Raw genomic sequence first — 22,615 nt, forward strand, 5'->3', positions numbered from 1 at the left:
GTTAGACATTGGAGAAATTCTGTTTAATTATGCCCCCCCCCTCAAGCCCCCCAGTACTAGTACTAGTACTAAGCCTAGTTATTAAGCATCAATTTTACCTAACAGCTCTATACTGCTGTAACCCTAGTCTGAGAAATGTTCCATGTCTGAAAACTGCAGCATATAATGAAGTGAACACTGCCTGGAAGATAGTTTGCTGATGAAAAACAACAAGAGCTGTGGAGAGAGTTGTGAGTTGTTTAACAAATTCAGAAATGTTAACCCTTATTTATGAAGGAGGAAAGAAAATGCATCAGGTCTGAATAGGAAAACAGTTGTGGGGTCAGCGAGTGCACATCCACTCCACGTGGTGTTTGGGCCTAGTAACTGTGTTAGCGTCTCGCTGTGCATTTACATGACCAAGCCTTTGTTTTCCTTCACTCGTTCCTCATATATCTCTGTAAGTACAGAAATGGATGCTGTCCCGTCTGCGCAGTTCACACGGAGACAAAGCCACCCGTCGAGTTGCTATTTCGGTGCGCAGAAAACCCAGACTTGGTATTTTTATGCTGCTTCTAACCAGACCTTCTGAAACTCATCAGACTCTGCCGTGGCAGTCAGTCAAGCTCTGGCCACTTCAGTCAGTATAAACGCATGCTAGAAATGCACCTCGGCAGCCGCCTGCTTTTCTACGCAAAGTCCTGGGGCACTGACCCAGCACTGGGTCTGCCCGGAAAATGACCATATCCAGAGCTGGTTACATCAGCCTTTTCTTACTGCTTGGAGCTCCAGCGGTTTCTATTAGATGATACAGTGGGGGGGGGCTTTCATATTTCATACTTTCAGTGTATATTAATGTAACAGCATAAAATACCAGTTTGGGATGTCCCTGGTTGGTAGCCCAGAGCCGAGAGCCCAGCCCGGCTGTGGCTTTTGGGACTCGAAGCTCTCCAAAACACTGCAGTTGACCCTGGAGCAGAAGATATGGGCCGATATGCTTTCTTCTGTGTCATGAAATGTTAACGCTAGATGTTTCTCGAGTGTGGGTTTGAAGTGAGCTGTTCAGCATGAAGGAAACTCCCCTTTTAAAGAAGTTTCACGTCAGTCCACCCGGAAAATAACCATAACTAGAATTTTGCCACAGTCATTCTTTGGAGCGAGACAGGACCTACAGACGGACCTCTGTGTGGCCTTGGAGATGGCCTCGTAAATGTTTCCCAGTTCACTCGCCACACTGGCCTTTCCAAATCCGTCTGGACGGCGGCTGTCCTTGCGCTCCAAAACCCTGAAAGATGTCTGCCAAGAGGAGTGTCTGTAATTACTGTTTGTCTGAACATTCCTGTTGTCGCCCCAGGAGGGAAATGCTAAGAAAGATGCTAAGTCCATCTTCAGAAAAGTCATTGCCGTTATGCAATGTCCAGAGCTGTGTTCCAGATCTATACGCATCTGACCCTTTTACATGTCAGTAGGCCTGCAGTCCATTCTGGCCAACCAAGGTACTGCATTAAATGTCTCCTACTGACAGTAAAATCACATTTGAGCTCATTTATTGATTAGTTTTATGCAGACCATAGCAATATCCTACTATTATCACATGTGAGCATAGATTAACTTTATTTATTTGTTTATTTATTTATTTAGCTGTTTGTCCCCCCAATTTGGACCATCAATTACCCAACCCGCACATACTCTTCCCCCTATCGCACACGATACCCCGACACTTGGTGTGAGAGCTTAGACCAACTCATTTTTTGAACTGCAGTTGATGCAACATCACTGGGCACTACATACCCAGCTCCAACACACTAGCCCGCATCATAGCCAGCATCGCAGCAAAGCGATGTGAGGAGAGAGTGCCATCTACCCACCTTGGAGAGAGCAAGGCCAACTGCGGTCTCTCGGGGCCCTGGCTGCAGAGGGAAGTTGGGTGGTGTTATATCCTACATCTTCAGTTCATTTTCCTACATAGATGAGATTGTTGTAATTGTCTCATTTGTTGAACTGGTCTGGATGGATGAATGTACGGAGGCACTGTGTGGCATTGTGGGTAGCAGATATCATGCCTGTGCAAATGCGGCCTATATTTTTGTACATCCACAACTTCAACTTTCAGTCATCAGCCAAAACGGCTTCAGGCCTGGTGCAGCTAGACATGAGGCGACCTAATGGCATCGGACTAATCAACCAAAGACAACCAAAGTGGCCTCAGATGGTCCGGTGTTTCTCTCCACTTTGAAATATACCCTGCGTAGCCCAGGGGGTGGAGGAAGAGTGGAAACGTCCAACGGCAGACGACCACGTCGCATTCCTCTTCTGTCAGCCAAGAACAGAAAGCTGAGGCTGCAGCGGACACATGCTCGAAACACTGGACAAATGAAGCCTGGCCTGATGAATCACGCCAACAGCATGAATCCATGGACCCAACCTGCCTTGTGTCAGCAGTCCAGTCCAGGCTGGTGGTGGTGGACTTCTCCAGTGGTGTGGGGAATGTTTTCTGGCACACTTTGGGTCATCAATACCAGTCCACCATCACTTGAAGGCAACAGCCTGTTTGAGTGAGTATTGCTGCTGACCATGTTCATCTCTTCATGACTTCGGCAAACTGCTATGTCCAGCGTGAAAATGCACCATGTCACCAAGCGAAAACTGTCTGTGCTGGTTTCATGAACATGACAAAGTTTGATGTCCTTCAGTGGACTTCCCAGTCCTCCCTGAATCCAGTAGAACACCTTTGGGATGTGGCTGTTCTAAAAAGCAAATAGAGGCTCCCCCTCCCTTTTCTCAATTGACAGCTGAGTGCTGAGTCAGCGTGCAATCAAATTGTCAGAGGTCACCCAAAACCTCAGTTTAATCCTAGTCTCACTGGTATGGATGTACATAAGGCTTCAAAGCTTCAATCTAAAGGTGGCAGTTTGGCCAAAGGAAAATACTCTGGTGTTTTTTAGGCAGTCATGAATAAGTCACAGCTCTCCAAACTTTATTGATTATAAGCAAACCACCAGAAGTCAACAGAAAGCAGAAAATAAGGGCCTACGCAAAGTTTGTTTAACAGTACCTTGGAAACTCAACGTGTTTAACATGAGGGCTACAACACTTGCCCCATTTTATTCAGACGAGTTTACGGGTAAAATTAATCTGTGACTCACTATTTGTAATAAACTAACTGTGACCTCCGCCCCAAAGCCTCGGGAACGGTCGGGTCCACGACCGTGAGTGGGTGCTTCCTTTCTCCGTCCGTTCGTGGGGGAAAAACCACTTCCCTCTCTCATCTCCCTCTTCCTCTGTCCGCCTCGTTCCCTCCCTTGGTCTCCTTCCTGTTATATCTCAGCACACTGGATACCCCTGAGTGGGCAGTTCAGAGGATGGGCACGCAACTGTTGCAGTCTGCATGCTACCACAAGGTACCAGTCGCCCGTCCCGTCCGCCAAAACTGTTTACTTACAGGACTTGCCCACAGAACCACAGGACAGGAACCCCTGCTGCTGCAGTTCCAGCAGAAACACCACTTCACACAGACTATCCAAACACACTCACACTGGCATGGTGGCACGGACAAGCTCGGCCAGAGCAGCGCTTAAAATTTCAATGACTGCTAATTTCCAAAGGAAGAGCGGTCATTGTTCTTGGGATTTGTTTGGGTCTTTTGTGCATCTCCAAAAGGTTCTGGACAGGGTTGATCCTCCACTTCACGTTCAGGTCAAGCCAAATACCATGACGCAGGCCCTTTATGACTTCAGGCTTTTGGTTTGTTTTTGACAGAAAACAGCCCTCTAACTTTTGCCGTTGACGCCGCAGCCCCATAGAACCCCTTCCTATTTAATACAGACCTTAAAGTGTGGAAAACTGGAGCAGTTTGCCCACACGGCTCTTTTTAAAGCGATTGTTCCTTCCATTGCGCTTGCTCTGTTCTCTTATCTCTCTCCACATGTGTCTGTTCTCTTTCCCCCACAGGTTGAAAGGGACTTTGAGCGGGAATATGAGAAGCTCCAGAAGTAAGTTGACATGTGGTTCAGTGCCATGCTTTGAGTCAATGTGTTTTGCCGGCTTCGCCTCAGCTTTATTGTGCTTGCGCATCATTAGCTCACCTGAAACTGTGCACTGCAACATTTCACTTTAAAAAAAAAAAAAAAGACACCCCACTGCATGTTCCTGTTTTTGTCTCGACAGGAACAAACAGAACTATAGAAGGGCAGCTTTTTCAAAATAGGCCTCTTATCTGGTCCCAAATCTTCTGATATTTGATCAAAGTCACACGGTGTTGGGGTACATGTTCCAAAAAAACTAGTTCTGTGACATGGTATGGAAATCCATTTGATTCGTCGCTGCTTCATCTGAAAGCTTGGTTTGTTTGCTTTGAGTTAAAATAGCAACTAGTGGCAACTAGTCTGGCGAAAAACACTAATTGACTTCAGAGGATTGACTCTAGCCATGTTCTGAGGGTGTCCCACCAATGAAATGTAGAGCGAGAATCTTGCACTTGCAAAAAATCTGGTCACCTGAGGTGTCACGTTAACACTACAGTAACTTTAACAGCAGGAAATCGTATTTGCTTATCCATAGCTAGTCTAGCTGCTTCTTCCCTGATCTTTGTCCATGTCAAAAGAGTGGTTGTAATTGTGGTTCAACCTGTTTGCACTGTGTAGACCGTGCAGTTCTCACAAACGGAAGGTTATTTCATTCTTTTGTACCAAACTTGTCAAGTTGCACCAAGTAAATCAGGGGTATTTTGTAAATCTGTTTAATTATATAAAGAAATCATGTCTAAACATTTAAATACAGAACTATTTAAAATGAAAATAAAAAAACAGCATCTTGGTCCGAACCCTGACCACCATCCACCTATAAGTGACCTCTGACATAAATCATCTAGATGATGTTAAGGATTTGAAAAAACTTGGTTTAAGCCAAAAAAAAAGTCATTTTTCAAAGCAGGATGCAATTATTAGTATTATAAGATAAAAAAAAAAGTCTTTATAATTAGCCTTTTAATGTGACTTCAACTGATATATCTGTTGTCCAATAACATTGGCCGAAGTTCACAGCCTGTGATTTTACTGGTATCTGTAAAAATATCACAGACGCTGTTTCACAGTCAGTTTGTTTGTCACATGCACAGTTATACACAGTACAACTAGCAATGAAATTAAATATTAAATTTAATATTAAAATCAATAGAAAATATAAAAGACAGGATGGATAAAGTATAAGATTGTAAATTAAACAAAACAATCAAAAGTGAAACTGAAAATATAAACATAAATATGTAGAAAACCGACGTTTAACAATTAGTTTAACTGTATGAGAGCAATACAGGCTGAACTGGTGAAGTACCATCATGGTAAGAACTACAAAAACAAGTCAAATGCTTCCGAACAGGACACTACAGACAATCACTGTGTAAATAAAACTACAAAACAACTTTTTAAAAGAATTTTAAGTACAGTTAAAATATCCTCTGATAATAGTGGTTAGCCTCCTAAAATCTGGGACGAGAGTTTTATAAAAATAAGGCACTACCCTGAAGGCTATGTGCTTGGGTAATATGAATAACAGAAATCGAATAGTTTTTGTCAATATTGTGCATATTATAAATAAAAGTTACAAATTATACAAATTATTCCACATTTGTCTTCCAGCCTGAATTCAGCGTCACAACCTACCTTCAGCTTCAGTTGACATGAAAAATTAACTACAGCTGATAAGCGGGCCATGCCGTTGCACTGTTGTGCAATGGGCAGGTGTGCTGCGTCTACTAGACAGTTTGTGCCGTACCCTTTTCTCCTGAAATTCGGGAGAAAAAAACCCCTGAGAGACCCAAGATCTCTCAACTTTCTTCTGTGGAAAATATCATTCCTGTCATTTCAGCAATTAACCCCCCCTTATCCCCAACCTGTAAAATGTTGATGTTTTTCGTCACATCACCACACCTCAGTGCTTCAGGTCGTTTCGAGTAGGCGTGTTTAGTAGCTCATATCAGATCATGAGTCAGATCATCAAGGGAACCCTCGTGAGAGGGATTGCACACACGCTGACATAGACAGTGGGCGTAGGCATGTAGGAACCTAAACAACTGACTGATATTACCACCCCTGGTTTCTGATGCCTATCTGAATGTCATAGGCTGTGTGAGGTTGACATGTCATTCTAGAGAAATAAAGCTTTTGCTAATGCATAGTCATATAAAAAGGAGCACAGCTTTCATATGCGCATAAAAAGAGCAACCAGTAGAGCCACCTTTTAGGTTCTATAAAGACTAAAATAAATCTAACACAATCTAAAAATAAGATGACCTTAATTTCAGTGTCTGCCCAGTAATCATTTTAATAATTAGTAATAGGTTTTTTTCCATTTATCAGTCAGTAATGTTTTAAAAGGGGTTCTTTGAGTGCTTTTGGTTCTATAGAGAACCTATTTTTATACATTTATTGCAGGGCTGCTTAATCCTGGTCCTGGAGATCTACCACCCAGCAGACTTTAGCTCCACCCCGAACCCAACACACCTGATCCAGATAATGGAGGCCTTTAGGAGCACTCTTCAGAGTGGTAGGTCTCCAGAACCAGGATTGAGCAGCCCTGATTTCTAAGTTAATTTATCAAAATTTTATAATTTGGTACTGTCTGTTAACCAAACTAATGCAGCTCCTAGTGCTAGGCACTGCAGTGCTCCTGACGCTAAGAGGGGAAGCACTTAACACATGCCTCCTTTGATACCGATGCTGGGCCAATACAGCCAACACACTCTGAAGAAAGCTCCAGGTCTCCAGCTCCACCGACCCAGCAAATAGATGCCTGTACCAGTCACCTTCGCTTAGGAGGGATGAGGGGAGAGGGCGCCATCTATCTACTGAGAGATGGACTCGGCCAATTGTGCTCTCTCAGACTCCGGCTGCTGATGCTAAAGTGGCATGGCTCCGCATCTGAACTTGCGACCCCCAGGCCATAGTGGTAGTGCATTCGACTGCTGAGCCTCTCGGAGCCCAAGAACCTTTTTTTTGTGAGTGTGAAAAACCTTTTAAAGGTCTACCAAACCTTCCCTTATCGTAAAGATTGCTCAATGGCATCGCTAAAAGAACCATTTGAAGCATCTTAAGTAAAGTAACAACAACCGGAGACCATTTTAATGACATTCCTCCTAAAATCTTCAATGTAACTGTTTAATAAGCTTTCAGCAAGTAAAATCTTCCATATGTTCCCAATCAAGGTTTTAAGGTAAAGACTAAGTTAGTCCTGTGAAATCTTCCTGACACACTGGCCCCATAAGCCTTTCCAAGATGATGTTCCTCCACAGCCCATTGCTCCAAAACCCCGAATATGAGTATCTGACGCTAATATGCTGGTCTGTGACCTGTGGTAACACTACATGCCATTCACATGTTGGAATAAGGCCTGGTGTTGGCATGCTGGTGCACAGAATGGAGCAGCTGGCACATTGGGGATCGATTAGCACCTAGTGTGAGGGGCCTTCTTCTTTCTCATCTGGCACTCCATTTTCCCCCCAATTCTCTATCCACTTCTTTTGTGTGTCTGTGCCTCTCATGGTTTTATCACTTTTCCTTCCTTGTCCTTTCTTTAAGCATTAGAAGTTGGAGTTAGAAGGCAGAAGGCAGGCAAATGAATGAATTATTATCATTGGAGATGATGCAGATACAGTAAAATAATACAGTCAAATAATAAAATAATAAGCTTCAGGATCACTGTGATGCTCCACTGACTGTAACAGGGAGAATAGCGTCTATATCGTTGCTGCTCTGGGCTCGACACCCTGCAAACTACAGTATGTACCTCTGGTAAATCAAGCAGGAAAATGCTCACGGCAACCGTGCAACGCTGCGAGTCATATTTGGTACCAGCCAATAATATACTCTTCAAAATAAAGGTGCTACCAAGGGTTCTGTACCGTGTGTTTTAAAGATGTGTTTAAATAAAACCTTTTGAAGAACAATCACTTCGTCTAAAGATTCCATTTCAAGGTTCTTCACACTCGCGCATCTCTCTTATAATTGTGGTTCTTTGTGAAACCTAAAGAGGTTCTTCTATGGCATCGCTCAAAGAACCCTTTGTAGCACCTTTTACTTCTAAGATCTTTTACTTAAAGCTCTAATTGAAAGGTTCTTCACACTCGTGCATCTCTTCTTACAAATGTGGTTCTTTATGGTTCTTTCTTCTATGGCCTTGTCAGAGAACCCTTTGTTGCACCTTGATTTCTAATTCATTTCTAATTTTGATTTCTAACTAATTTCAAGGTTCTTCGCACTCGTGCATCTCTCTTACAAATATGGTTCTTTGTGAAACCAAAAGAGGTTCTTCTATGACATTGCTCAAAGAACCCTTTGTAGACCCCTCTATTTCTAATTTATTATTAATTTTGATTTCTAACTTTAACTCTCTAATTTCAAGGTTCTTCACACTCGCGCATCTCTCTTACAATTGTGGTTCTTTGTGAAACCAAAAGAGGTTCTTCTATGGCATTGCTCAAAGAACCCTTTGTAGACCCTTTTATTTGTAAGATCTTGGAACTGTAACTCTCTTTCAATTTCAAGGTTCTTCACACTCGCATATTTATATGTTTTCTTTGAGCATCGCTCATAGAACCCTTTGTAGCACCTTTTATTTCTAAGATCTTTAACTTAAAGCTGTAATTTAAAGGTTCTTCACACTCGCATATTTTTATTTTTTTGGGAACCAAAAGGGGTTCTTCTATGGCATCGCTCAAAAGAACCCTTTGTCGCACCTTGATTTCTAATTTATTTCTAAGTTTGATTTCTAACTGGAACTCTCTAATTTCAAGGTTCTTCACATTCGCGCATCTCTCTTACAATTATAGTTCTTTATGAAACCAAAAGAGGTTCTTCTATTGCATTGCTAAAAGAACCCTTTGTAGACCCTTTTATTTGTAAGATCTCGGAACTGTAACTCTCTCATTTTTTTCTAGTTTTTGTTTTGTTTGTTTTTTTTAGAACCAAAAGGGGTTCTTCTATAGCATCGCCCTTTTTTTTACAGAGTGTAGAATTAGCAGCTGGGTTTCTGTGGCCTTGTGTTTGTGATTAAGGACTGTAAGTAGATACGGCTGTAAGTAGATCAGATTGAATCCTAGGTCTAATATAATAGTCATTGTTGTGATTTCAGGCTTCATCTTTGACGGTTTATTATTTATTGGCTTTGAAACCAGCAGAAATCACAGACTTGAACCTGTCTGTGTAAACTGTGTAATACAAAGGTAAAGGGAATTCATTCTGTAAGCCTCAGTGTGATGAGATGTATTCATGTGCAGGTACATTTTGATAGAATAGCACAGCAATAGTCTTGGACTTAATCATTTCATGTACGTGAAGTCCGTTTCACCGTCTATCGCTCACCTCGTTAGCTCCTTCCATCGTTCACGTAACAGAACCAGCAGCGAGCCTCCCTCCCTTCTCCACGCTGCCTAATCTGAGCGCTCACACTTGCAGTGATTGGTGCCTCATGGGAGTTCCCCAACCTGTGTCTCATTTCCCTCCTAATTGATATAATGAACAGCTCCCCCATCTCACACACAGCCGCGCGCACACACCAGACAGACGTGGTAGTGTCATAATTGCAGATGTTAGCACCCTGCCTGTGTGTGAATGGGTCGCTGTAGTGAACAACCCTGTGAAATGCTCCGCTCTGCCTTCCTCTAAGTGAGAAAATTGTTACCGTCACGCAGAACCATGAATGAAAACCACTGAAGTCGAAGAAGAGCTGCACTGAAAACCAACATGAACTAATACTGTAGGTACAGATATATACACTGCGTTCAAATGTTTGTGGACACCCCTACTACAGAACGGCAGTTGTACATATTGCTGACACAGATGTGGAATTCACACGAACAGCTTGTCTAGTCCCTGTAGAGAAGTACTGCCAATAGAATAGGCAGGACAGTCTGGAGAAGATAAACGTGAACGTATTAGCTCTAGGCTGCCTAATTCCAGGGGTCGGCTAGAGGGGTACAAAACCCCCCAGCATTGAGTGTGGAACAGTGGAAGAACTGTGTTCTCTGGAATGATGGTCGGTGCTCCATCCAGTACGTTTGCTCTTGGATGAGTTGGGGAGGGGGTTAAAGATGAGGTGGGATTATGGCCAACAAAAGCAGCGTAAATGTTTTAAATGGCCTTGATTTCAGAAGAAACAATGAATTAGCAAGTGTCCCAATACTTTTGTCCATGTAGTGTTGCATAGCGCAGAATAAAATAGATAGAAAAATAGATAGAAATGTAATGAAATTAAAAAATATATTATTTTTATATCATAAAGGGGGTCGGTCCAGGACTAGGCTTAATCCCTGTTCAGGAACCTGACCCATAATGTTTAATATACTTAAAATACATTTAAGTAAAAATTGAAAGATACTAATAAAAATTAAAGGAAAAGGGGGAAAAAATAAGATATATAAAAATAATGTCCTGCTTTAAATAAATGCTGTATTTAAATTATAATTGCTGTATAATTGCAGTATGCTGTAAGAAAAGCCTAATTATAATTCAGTGTTGTGCCTTTAAGTCATAAACCTATACCATCTAGCATCTAGCTTAAAGACCCTAATTAAGCCTGTTTCACTTTTTCACAAATGGGTAATTAGTTACTCCTTCTGGTTTTCAGGTTGGAAGACCAGACGAAGAAGCTGCACAAAGACATGAAGAAGAGCACAGAAGCTGATATAGGTGCGTAAGGTGAAAGTACATGTGTGAAATTCTTCTCTTTGCAATCCAACGTTAGACTTTCAGTCAAATCTGAAGGAGGTCAGTGGAATTCAAGTGAAGAACTTTAATCATTCGTTTCTCGGCTCGTCACTCTTTACTGTATTAGTAATCAAGTAATCTGCTGATTGTTATTTTTATAGTTATCTAAACAATAACAAACCTTGCACAGCCTTTTACAGATTTACACGATCACTTAAGAAGATCACTTATTCGACCATCATTTGCATTGTAGCCAAGCATTACAGTCAGGACATACAGGGCCTGAAAAGTTATTTTTAATCATATAAAAAATATAATAATAAAAGTAATATATTAATTATAACCTTTATTAATACATTCTTAGAGGTCTGTTGCGTGTGATTCATTAAATATTTAACTATAAATAGTAATAATGCACCTAACCACTTTACCACCCTGTTATGCCAAATGATTTAGTGCCGATTAGTCTCTAATTACTGATGAGTAGGACCTATAGCACCTGAAATTCCTGTACCTGACGTCAGTCAGTCTTTTTGCCACTCAGTAGGTGTGGACGCAGGTCACATGCATACCCACTGTTTGACGTTACTGACATGCGTTTAGATAATAATTCATTTAATAATTCCTGTAGGTAATATTATAATTTCAATAATAATTCATGTAATACTTTTACATATCATTTAGAAAATAATTAATGTAATACTTGATTTAGATAATGGTGCCATTTGAGTAATTTATTTAATCATTAATTTAATACTTAGTTTAATAGATAGTAGTATTGTTTGGATAATAATTCATTTAGATAATTAAGTAATTAAGTAATCTAATGCTTTATTTAGATAATCCTATCATTTTGATAATTGTTTTATTATAAATACTTTTACATAGCATTTAGAAAATAATTAATGTAATACTTGATTTAGATAATAGTGTCATTTGGATAATAATTTCTTTGCATAACAGCATAACTCATAATGCAGTTATTAGTAGTATTAGTTTTCATACAGCTGCTCTTCAGTTACACACTAATAATGGTCATAATTAATAAAGCTTATTGCTTTTTAGTCATTTGGTAATATCTGATTCATGCTTTTTTAAGCATGCCAACTAACTGTTGACTCATACAGGAGGTAAGTTTTAGTCAGTGGTTGTTTGCACATCAGTCATTTCTTAATTGCGTACCACCCTTGTTCCTACTTTGTGTTGCTGTGCTGATTTCACAAGAAATGCACCCACATGTCATGTCATGAGAATTGAGATTGAACCTTCTCAATCACAGTTACACAGAACAGAGGCAGTCGAGCTGGCCCAGGGTCATGACCTTACTTGTGCATTACTCCTTTGGTGTGGAGGGAAAAGGAATGAAGGAGGGGTTGGGGGGTAGGGGGGTGGAGTGATGAAGACAGAAGGGCATGAGGGCAGAATGAGGGTCAACGTTACTCTCCTTTAATATCCGTCCTCTCCTCATGCTCTTCAGTAAAGGAAAGCCCATTAAAGAGATGCTGTCAGATGTGTTGTGATAATTCATGGAGTCCATCTGCTGAACAGGTTCCTCTTCCTTCTCTTTGGGTTTATGTGCACAACTCAATGGAGCCACACCGGTTACATTGCTCACAGCAGGAGCCCTTGTGTTCCACAGCAGTCCAACAAACGCGACCAGCTGGAACCCCAGTGTCAAAAAGCATGCTACAGCTATTGTCTTGAGGAAGGCCAAGCTCATGGAGATGCACGCTATCTATGAGCTGGTTGGCGAAACGTATGTAAAAGGATTTGCTATACGGCCGCTCCACAAGTTGATGCATCTGTCGACAGGCATGAGCAGGAGCGCTGATGGAGATGATGAATATTCACTAAAGAGCACCGATTGCTCGCTGAAGCCTCTATAGTGCCAGCGCCAATTACGGTACATGGACTTTGCTGCCACGGCTGCTTTAACTCAGGCTGCTGATCAGATGCGAGTGTCAGCGTCAACCCAAATCAGATTCAGGGGAGGCAGGAAGCCAGATGAAACATCCACCCTCATCAGAGGCCCAATCTCACCCACCACCCCAAACGGGGTAAAGATCCATTTTATTATGCTGTTCTGTTATGCTAATGGAGGCAGACTTGGGGAAGATGAAAAAGTTTCTGGGTTTTGGTGCCTTGTGTGAGGAGTCTTTTCGTCACTTAATAGAGGGTGCATAGCGTTTGATGTTCGGTGGCTTCTTAATTATATGGTGGCTTCAGGTTTAGTCTTCTCTATTTGGTATTTCTAGGTTTGTCATAAAATACTCACTATTTATTTATTCATCCGTCTATTTTTACTTATTTTTTATAATAAAGAGCAGAATATCATGGATATCAAAAGTTCTTTCCACACCCCTATATCCCCTTCGTACTCAGTTTGTGTCCAAAATCAACAGTATATATTTATTAAATATTTTCACTGTCCTGCAAAAACATTATCTCCACTTTTGCTGTTTTCATTTTTGTTTTCGGCACTGTGTCAAATTATGTGATGACTGGACCAATAGAAATGCTCCAAAATGGCTTTTTTACATAGACTTCCATTGGAAAAAAAAATGTGAAAATTAAAAAAAAAAAAAAAAGTTTGAAAAAGTGTTTAAAACTATGTAATGGTAATGTGTGTCTGCTTATACAAATTGCGGCCTCACAGAATATTCGAGAACCAGCTATTTACCCAAAATTGCCAAAAAAGGACTTGTTTGCCTGAAAAAGTGTCAAGATCAAATCGTGCACGTATTGTCTAAATCCCACCCTAGCTTTGTATTAAAGCAAATTATGTAATCAGTATCTCTAAAAATATTCAAATTTGCCTTTACTTTCCTTCTGTATTAAGCATTCTCAGTTTGCGTCCAAAATCAACAAAATATATATTAATTTAATATTTTCGCTGTCCCGCAAAAACATGATCCCCACTTTTGCTGTTATAATTTTTGACAATGTGGATCAGGTGGTTGTTTTCTACACTGTGTCAAATTGTGTGATGAATGGACGAATAGAAATGCTCCAAAATGGCTTTTTTACATAGACTTCTATTGAAAAACTTCCTACCAAATGTGAAAATGTAAAAAAAAAGAAAGCGTTTAAAACAATGTAATGGTAATGTATGTCTGCTTATACAAATTGGGGCCTCACAGAATATTCGGGAACCAACTATTTGGCCAGAATTGCCAAAAAAGGACTTTTGTTTGCCTGGAAAAGTGTCAAGACCAAATAGTTTATTCCGAGCAATGACATTTTTGATGGCACAGTTAGAAGTAGGTGTCCACACTCGTGCACGTATTGTCTAAATCCCACCCTAGCTTTGTATTAAAGCTAATTATGTAATCAGTATCTCTAAAAATATATAATTTTTCCTTCTGTATTAGGAACTTGTTGAAGTTTTGGGCAAAACAGTGGCTGGAAACATACAAAACAAATTATACACTACAAATATAATATCAATTCATTGCAATTTGCTTGTTTCCTATTTCTTTTTATCATCGTGTTCTTTAAGGCGTCCTAATTAATGCTTTCAAATATTTAAAATTACATTCTTTAATTCTATATATTTGAATATACATTCAAATCCAAATGGTTGTAGTTGGATCATGTATTAGTATATTTTTTATGTATAATGGCTCAATCCATTGTTTATGGTTCAACTTTTTGTGCTCATTCTTTTTCTTTTGGTATTCTTGGTATTACAGCCATGTCCAAAGCAGCAGTAAAAATCTCTGGGGACTTGTTGAGTAACCCGCTGTGTGATCAGGACCAAGCCTTCCAGGAATCCATGACGGCTCTGGATACAGCCATGAAGCGGATGGATGCATTCAACCAGGAGAAGGTGAGGACCACATTAAAATGCATAAACACTTCCTCGTATTATTTCAACACCCCTAAAGCAAAGTTTGCCAAGCATGCACACATATAGTGCTGTGCAAAAGTCTTAAGCGCCTAAGGAAGAAAAATAAATAAATAAAAAAGTAGTGGACGTCTTTCAAACTGGTCAGAAAAAAGGTTTGGTTTCAGATTTCTCCTCAGTGCTGCTAGCCATCACAGATAGATGTTTAAATCCAAAATAAAGTAGCACACCTGATTTAGGTGTGATAGGTTGTGAAATTGTTAAATAAACACACTGAACTACATAGATTTTCTACTTATTGTTTTAATGTTTATTGAGATTTTTTTTTTATTATTAAAAAACTAATTTTCACCGTTGCACCATACTGTACTTCACTTAAACTATCCATCCTACTACTATTTCCAGAACTGAGCACTTCTGTTTATTTGTAGCTTTGAATTCATTCGCAAGAAAAAACATTGGGACCAAAATCTCTGCTCTTCATTGTGAAAAATTTTTTTTTGGCATAAAATGACCCCTATTATGTTTCATGTAGCATTTCATGAGACCCTGCCTGGTAAAGGACTCAAGCCTTGCCCTGAGAACCTTAACCTGTTGACCACATATTTACTAGTGTTTAGATGTGAAGGGCCCAGGACCTCATGAGCATGGCTTGTGCCGGCACAGTAGAGATGCTAATGCTGTGATAACAATGAAAAAATGCAGTATCGATGTTGAGTCAAAATGAAACTGCTACAGTTTGTGACTAAATGGCGTCCTCAAACAGTCAATACAAGAAAATGTCTTTTCTAGGCAAACAAGAGGCAGTTCTTGCGCATGTTTGTTTTAACAAAGTCCATCAATCAGTTCGGCAGCGAAACTGCCTCCTTAAGGCCAGCCAAAAAAAAGAAAATGTACCCATACTTTAAAATGTGATTTTATGTGGCAGATCTAAGGTGACATTTCTTTCCCTCTTGATTTGCTGATTGGCAGTATCTCAAGGAAAGTTCTCAAAGAATTTTTCACTTTCTGCTATACTCTTTATTGTTTTCAATGTTTACTTTGCGTATTTGATTAAAATTACGAGTAAAAGTAATTGCAGTGGGAATAGCTGTATTAGCACTGAGTTTTGAGAGTATCTGCAGGGCATGGTGTTGCAGAGCAGCAGAGATGTAAGAACAATGCTGCTGCTCTGGGATTTTCTCCTTTTTTTTTTTCTTCTCCTATAGTCTCTTCACTTATTTTATCCCACTTTAATTGTAATCCAGTAAACCTGGTGTGCACTTACTAGGCCAGAGCATTTATTTTCACTTTATCTTCAGTCAGAAGATTTTATGGTTGTAGTATATATTTACATCTACTAAATAATGCAAACAAATGAAAGGGTTATATATCACCCTCATCAGTTACCAGTATGAGTTCTATAGTTATTCACCAGCCTTGAATTGTACCAGCCATGGCCAACGAAAATCTAACTTTGGGCCTTTACACCAGATTGAATTTGGCAGGCCACAGAGTAAAGAGATTTCTGAAGCGGATGCCTATCAGGCTGGAAAAGGTACAGCTCTAGGGCTCGTCGTACAAAAGGAGCATGTTTGGAACTGCAGTCAATCTTCCCAAGTGCCCTCTCAACAGCTCTCCAAGATAAAGGTATAAAATCATCTAGGGAGTGAGCCCAAGGACAACATTTTAAAGAGCTTCAGGCTTCTCCTCCCTCAGCTAAGGTCAGCATTCGTGACTCAACCATCAGAAAAGAAAACCACTGAGCAATAATGTACATCATATCAAAATAGCACAGAAGAAGCCATTCCTTACCGCAAATAAATATTACTGCTAGTTTCAGGTTCACCCAGCAACACCTAGATGATCCTTCTGAGTTCTGGAACAATGTATTATGGATAGGTTAATCAAAAATAGAGCTTTTTGGATGGTGTTAAGTTTGAGAAAACATGACAGTTAAGAACTTAAGAACCGCATATGAACTGTGAAGCATGGTGGTGGTAGTATGATATGATGGTTTGGGAATGCTTTGCTGCATCAAGACCTGAACGTATGTTCTGTATGTTAATCGGCACTTCAGTCATTTGTTGACATAGTTTATTTCTATTCTGTTCTTATTTTCTGCGAGTTACTTAAATTATTTTACCAAAGCACTTGAGTATAGTTTTAGGCTAGGTTGCTCAACAACATTGCCGTGCGTCATGGACTGAGAGGAAAACACCTCATGTAGATGATGAGACATGCTCATCTAAAGTTACTTCTGAAGCTCTGGCGTTGAAGCTTCCTTATCTGACGGAAAGATTTCCATTGGCTTTTCTAATGACAGAAAAGTCAACTTGGGTTTGAATCTTATGTAGCTTTTCCAGGTGGGTGCTTCTAATCATATGTCATTTTTTTTAAACACTTATGAAGTAAAAAGTTTCTTTTATGGGTTAAAAAAAAAAAACTGAACATTTAACTAATAATTGTATAGTTTTTCTATCAGTTCATCTATAGATATTTTCTTTTATTTAGTTAATTATTATTTTTTATGGTTTATTATTTTAGGTTTACATGTGAAGTGCAAATTTCTAGGTTTAAACAAGAACTTCAGCAGGGTCAGCTTAAAATATTGATGTCCGCACATTTTCAGTCTGATCATTTTCAGGCTGATCGCAGCAGCCGTTGCTATGGGGACGTGAGACAATTACTTTTTTTTATTATTATTATTATTTATTTATTATTATTTTATTATATTATGTTTTTATTATTTTACTTTTACAATCTGCTTAGCTACGTCCATGTTACTAACACATGTTACTATAAACAGCCGTATCACGCTGGTGCATCTTTTGCCAAATTCTGTCCAGGTCGGTAGTTTGCTTGTGAGATGGTTAAGAAAGATGGCAAATTTTACGAATGTCGGTATTTTATTCCAATTTGTTTTACGTCTAGCTTAACATTCTCCCCCCCCAAAGTTGTTGTTGTCGAAGCAGAGAACTGCCAAGGTCTTCTTTTCTTTTCTCTCTCAAGTGTTTCACCTGTTTAAACATGCTTAAGACACACTGCTATTCTGCCTCACAACATCCTTTAACCCATGTTTACTCTGCTTCGTTTTTTGGCAGGGGAAAACGGTTTATATGAATTTTGTTTCTCACTTTGGCTGAAATAAACTCCGTTACCCTCTAGCAGATTGGGTATGAGTAAGGTTTTCTCACAACAGACCACCCTCCTCCCCCCCTCACCCGCCCTGCAACACTCCTCAGGCGGCTTAACCGAAAAGAAATCTGCACTCTTCGGTTTCGGAAGGATCCAGCCTCACTGTTTTCTGTCTTCTGTCTGTTCCCCACTGCTGCTGATTAAAACAGCTACTATTCTTTTTAATGCTTGTTTTCCATGGTTTCAGTCTTAAACTCGGTTCGAGCCCTAAAGCGATTCGCAGAGCGCTGACAAGGCCTCGGCGGAGTAATAGCTGTAGTTGCCTTCAACCTCGCAACCCCTTTCACCCCAGCAGCCCGGCCCATTCGGAGAGAGAGGGGTAAGAGGCCATCCGCCGCGTTCCAGAGACCCTTAGCAGCGCTCTATACAAACTCTCAAGCGCTGTTTGGTGTGTTTTGCGTCAATTTTAATGACTAAATAAACCCGAGCGTGAGGTCAGACACTCTGCCTTGGTTGAGGCCATTGTAGTTTTCCTTCTCTTGTTCTCCTGGTCAACCGCTGAAGGTGTCAGGTGTGTGGGTGTGGAAGGTTGCTGTCGATCCCACTGCCCGTTCTTCCAGGCCTTTCTGCGGCGGCATTTGGACCTCATGCCCCCTTTCGTGGACCGGTCTGGAGGCGGCACTGCTAGGAAGCCTTGCGCTGTCCAGTCAGAGTCAATCAGTCTGATCTTCAGGATGGTGTGTATGTGTGTGGTCAGTATCTTTAATAGAGGAAACTTTCGCACCACAGGTTTGGTCAGATGTTCCATAACTTGGTGAAAACTATGCGAAATGATTGAGAGATGCATTATGTTGACCTGCCCACCTAAAGACTCCTTTGTACGCCCACATATGAAAAGAATCTTTTGTTAGCAGTAGGCATCAAAGGATCTCCGTCATTTCCAGCGAGAACGCAGCCACCTAAATTTTTCGTGGCTGAATGAATCGTATCAGAAATATCATGCATGCGTGCACGCGTACATACATCCGCCAACCTCGCGAACTGGTCTATAAGCACCGGTGGATTTAATGCGGGCTGCCGCATAGCAGATCTCTCAGACAACAGATTTGATGCAAATGTGCTCTCTCTCTACTGACCCCTCTGTCAGTTTCACTAAAGCAAACACTTTCTACAGCTTTCCTCTCTCTGAGCTGAGCTCTATGGCCTGCTATTCCGGTATATGGGCACTTGGCAGGCGAGCGCTGCGCTAGCCGTGGGCGAGAAGAGATGTTAGCACAGCTGATTTTTCCGGCTCGGCGTTCCTCAGCGCGCCTGTGTGAATTACCACCCCGGGATGCCTGAATGGTTAATGAGACTTCCATGAATCAGACGCCAAACCTGCACTGGACCCAACCCCCCCAGCCACCACCCCCCTTGCTTTTCTTTTCGCAATCCAGCAGTCCAGTCCTGCCATGGTGGCTAACCAAATCATGCTAGCCTTAAATAAAGACAATGAAAACTCCCTTCCCTCTGCTGCTTTTGTTGTTTTTTTTGTTTGTTTGTTTGTTTGTTTGTTTCTGGAAAAGATGAATTGCTCAAGGGCAGATTGAAAGAGAAAGAGAAGAGGGTGAGCGAGAAGAAAACGTGTTATGGTAATGAAGGCAGCCTCAACCCAGGCCTACATTGTGTATATTTTAAAGTCAGTGTTTAAAAGGCTTTAAGGCCCGCAAAGCCGAGCGGTTAGCGGTTAACGACTAGCGGCCATGGCGGCGGGGAGGGGGGTATCGATTTTTCAGGGTTTGTGTGTTTTGTGGGGTTTTTTTGGGCTGTGTGTGTGTTTTGTACATGTGTATGTATGTGTATGTGTGTGTGTGAGGGAAGGGGAGAGAGAGAGAGAGAGAGAGTCGGGCTGATCTCTGCCCTCTGATTCACACGGATGCTAGTGCTTTAGCGACGCCCTCAGGCTTTGCTCTTACCTTATGGAATACTCGCTACACCCCTCCACCAGCTTTCGACATCTTCTACGTTAGCTCTCTCCCTCTCCCTCGCTTCGCCGTCAACCTCTCTTGTCTTTGCTCTTTTCTTCTTATATCCAGTTGTGCGCTTTACGTTGTCTTGCCCAGTGTCCTCCGTATACTGTCCGTTTTTAATGCGTATAGTGTTCCAGTGCTGTTGAAATGCGGACGACGGCCGTAACACCTGATAAATATGACTAATAAAAGTTTTAACAGAACGGTTCTAGATAAAATAAAAGGAATTGCTCTAAGAATATGGTGCTAGAATTGCTTGACTAGGCTACTCTTCTGCTCAGAGCACTGCTGCATGTCTTCCCTCTATCGCCTTCACCTTATGAAGGTTCTGCATGTTAACATGGATGTTACTGGACACTCCTTCTGTCTAATGAATGCATTCAACTTGTCTAGTCCTGCCAATAGAATAGGACTCTGGAGCAGATAAGCATGAACCATGTCAGGCGTGGGCTAGAGGAGTATAAAGCCCCCCCAGCATTAAGCTGTGAAGCAGTGGGACGGGTGGAATGATGGTTGGTGCTTGATCCAATAATTTTGGGATAAGTTGAGGAGTTGAGGAGTGGATGAGGTGGGGTGGTGATCATCATCCAACATCCTGGTCTCACTAAATCTCTAATCTGCAAATGCAATCAAACCCTCACAGCAGTGCTCAACAATCTAGCAGAAAGCCTTCTTCCCTGGACTGTAGAGATGGTTTATCCAACAAAAGCAGGATTAACTCTGAAACAATGAATGACCACATGTCCCAATACTTTTGTCCATATTGTGTATCACCACAAACCACTTTCGACGTTCTGAAATGCTTAAAGATTTCTAGAACTTCTTGTCTTCTCTGGTGTGGAGCATCTGACAAACTGAATTACTCCTCTGATTCGTGATCTGATCTAATGGTTAGCCTCATGCTCGTATTCACAGCCAGTGACGGATCTCTTCCAGAAGGCCTACAGTGTTCTCATCCTTTGTGAATCAAAGCACAGTGGGTTGATTCCCTGTCACTTCTCAATTATGTTCGTGGTTACATTCATGAAAGGCATTGAGTTCAGCTGAAGTGTTAACTTGTGAGCTTACTTGGCAGTAGATACCTAAAATCCATTGTGGTACATTTTCCTGATGGGACGGTTTTCCCTCATTGACCTTTATGTATGCAGTGCAAACTCATCGGGGGTGGGGGGGCTTTCTCTGAAGCATTAGGCTTTCTCTGAAGGCCTAAAAGCTTTTACCAGCAGAGAATTCCAAGAGAGAATCTCACAACAGCTTACACCATTATTCACACAAGACATTAAGAGTATTTGTTTTTGTGGGCCATTCTGAACTAAAGTAATGTTAGCAAAACGTGAAAAAAAAGTGTAAAAAATTATTGTGGTCGAATGTCTTTGTTTAATAACTTACATACAGATAAATACAGATTAATTTCATGGTTTGCAACCAAGACAACCAGCTAATATTAAGCTTTTGCTTAAAATTAATCTAGAACACTTAAAAATTGCAAGGAATATGGTCTATAATATATCTGTAATGGGAGTGAATGTCCGTCTTCAAACTACATTGCAAATGGCAATCATCGGGGCCCAAGCACTGTGCCTTTATGGAGTCAGTAGAGCAACGATGATGATAAATATATTTTTTAGATCAATACCTGATTTGTAACAGCTGTTCGGACATGATTTGAATTTGGACGAGGTAAATCTGCAGGCCGCGGGTTTGATTGGGTACTTTTTATTGGTCTGTAATTAATTTTAGAGCGATTTTATTAGTGATGATAGAAACTGAAATGTTCTGTTTGTTGATAATAATTGATATGTCTGTAATATTTAGCTTTTGTCTGGAACCGGTCTAGAACACGTCAATGTCTATGGACTTTAAACATCTGTCTTTGAATTACATTGCAAAAGGCAGTCAAAAGCGTCCAAGCACTGTCATTATGGAGTCAGTAGAGCACAGAAGTGGCAATATTTTTAGACTGCCCTTATTCATAGTCGATTTTTGATATTATGTGAATTTGTCTGTCTTCAAATGACATTGCAAATGGCAATCATCGGGGACCAAGCACTGTCTACAATTACCAGTTCTATGGTTTTTGGACATGAATTTCTTGAAAATTAAGAAAGACCACCAGTATTTTAGTGTTATTACACCACAGTGCACTCTACCTGAGCTTACTACAAGTGTTTGGACCTTTTTATTTATTTATTTTTAAGTTATTTATTAATTAATGAATTTATTACTATTGCGAGTGTCGTTTACAACCTTTTTTTACTAGTCATAAGTGTCCTTGTCCGTTGCTGATAAAAGAAACTACAGAATTGATATGTCTGTTTTTTTTCTGCCGCACTCTGTTTGGGTTCCCTTGACTGACTCGCCTCTCAATAGCGAGTGAGTCGTTCATTAGCTTCTGGAGCTTACGCTTTTTTGACGGGGCCTGTCAGCCTGCGTCTGGCTTCCTCCGCCAGCCGTGGCTTTTAAAGTTCTTGGTTTGCTCTTTGCTCGTGTTATTTTGCCAGGGTGCGTTAGCTATCCGTCAGCCATCCGCATCCTATGGTACGTCCTGACATATCGAATCTGCAATGTAAATCACGCTTCAAAATGTTAGGATTTTAATTGTCAGCCAACTTCACTTTGGTGGGTCGAGGCCCGAGGCTCGAGTGAGACACTTTTCTTTTTGCTTTGTTTTGTTTAGTTTGTTTAGATTTCACCTATTAAATGCAATCCACCCTCCTTCTCCTTCTCCTCTCCTCCTTTCCCTCCATCCTCTCCCCTCAGCTCTGGCATGCGACGCAGGAGAACGAGGGGAATATAAACTGTTATTGTTAAAAATGTTTGTTTGCAAAGAACTTTCATCTTGTAGGGGCGTCCCACCCTCTCCTCACGCTCGCAAACCCAGCTGGGCTTCGCTTTCATGTCTCGTCCCCCGACGGTTCCGTCCTTTTGTATTCCGCGCTTGATGAATATTCACGTTCCTCGTC

General features: G+C 41.0%; 1 protein-coding gene across 1 annotated transcript in view; it reads left to right on the forward strand.

Moving 5' to 3' along the window:
- The window catches only part of bin3 (bridging integrator 3), a 70,347-nt gene that overhangs the window by 19,218 nt on the left and 28,514 nt on the right, over nt 1–22,615 (forward strand). Inside the window, exons 3-5 of the mRNA XM_072682430.1 lie at nt 3,931–3,971; nt 10,600–10,661; nt 14,372–14,508. Coding sequence (XP_072538531.1) covers nt 3,931–3,971; nt 10,600–10,661; nt 14,372–14,508 — 240 coding nt within the window. The remainder of the gene's footprint in view (nt 1–3,930; nt 3,972–10,599; nt 10,662–14,371; nt 14,509–22,615) is intronic.

Source organism: Salminus brasiliensis, chromosome 6, assembly GCF_030463535.1.
Source record: "Salminus brasiliensis chromosome 6, fSalBra1.hap2, whole genome shotgun sequence".
Lineage (NCBI taxonomy): Eukaryota > Metazoa > Chordata > Actinopteri > Characiformes > Bryconidae > Salminus > Salminus brasiliensis.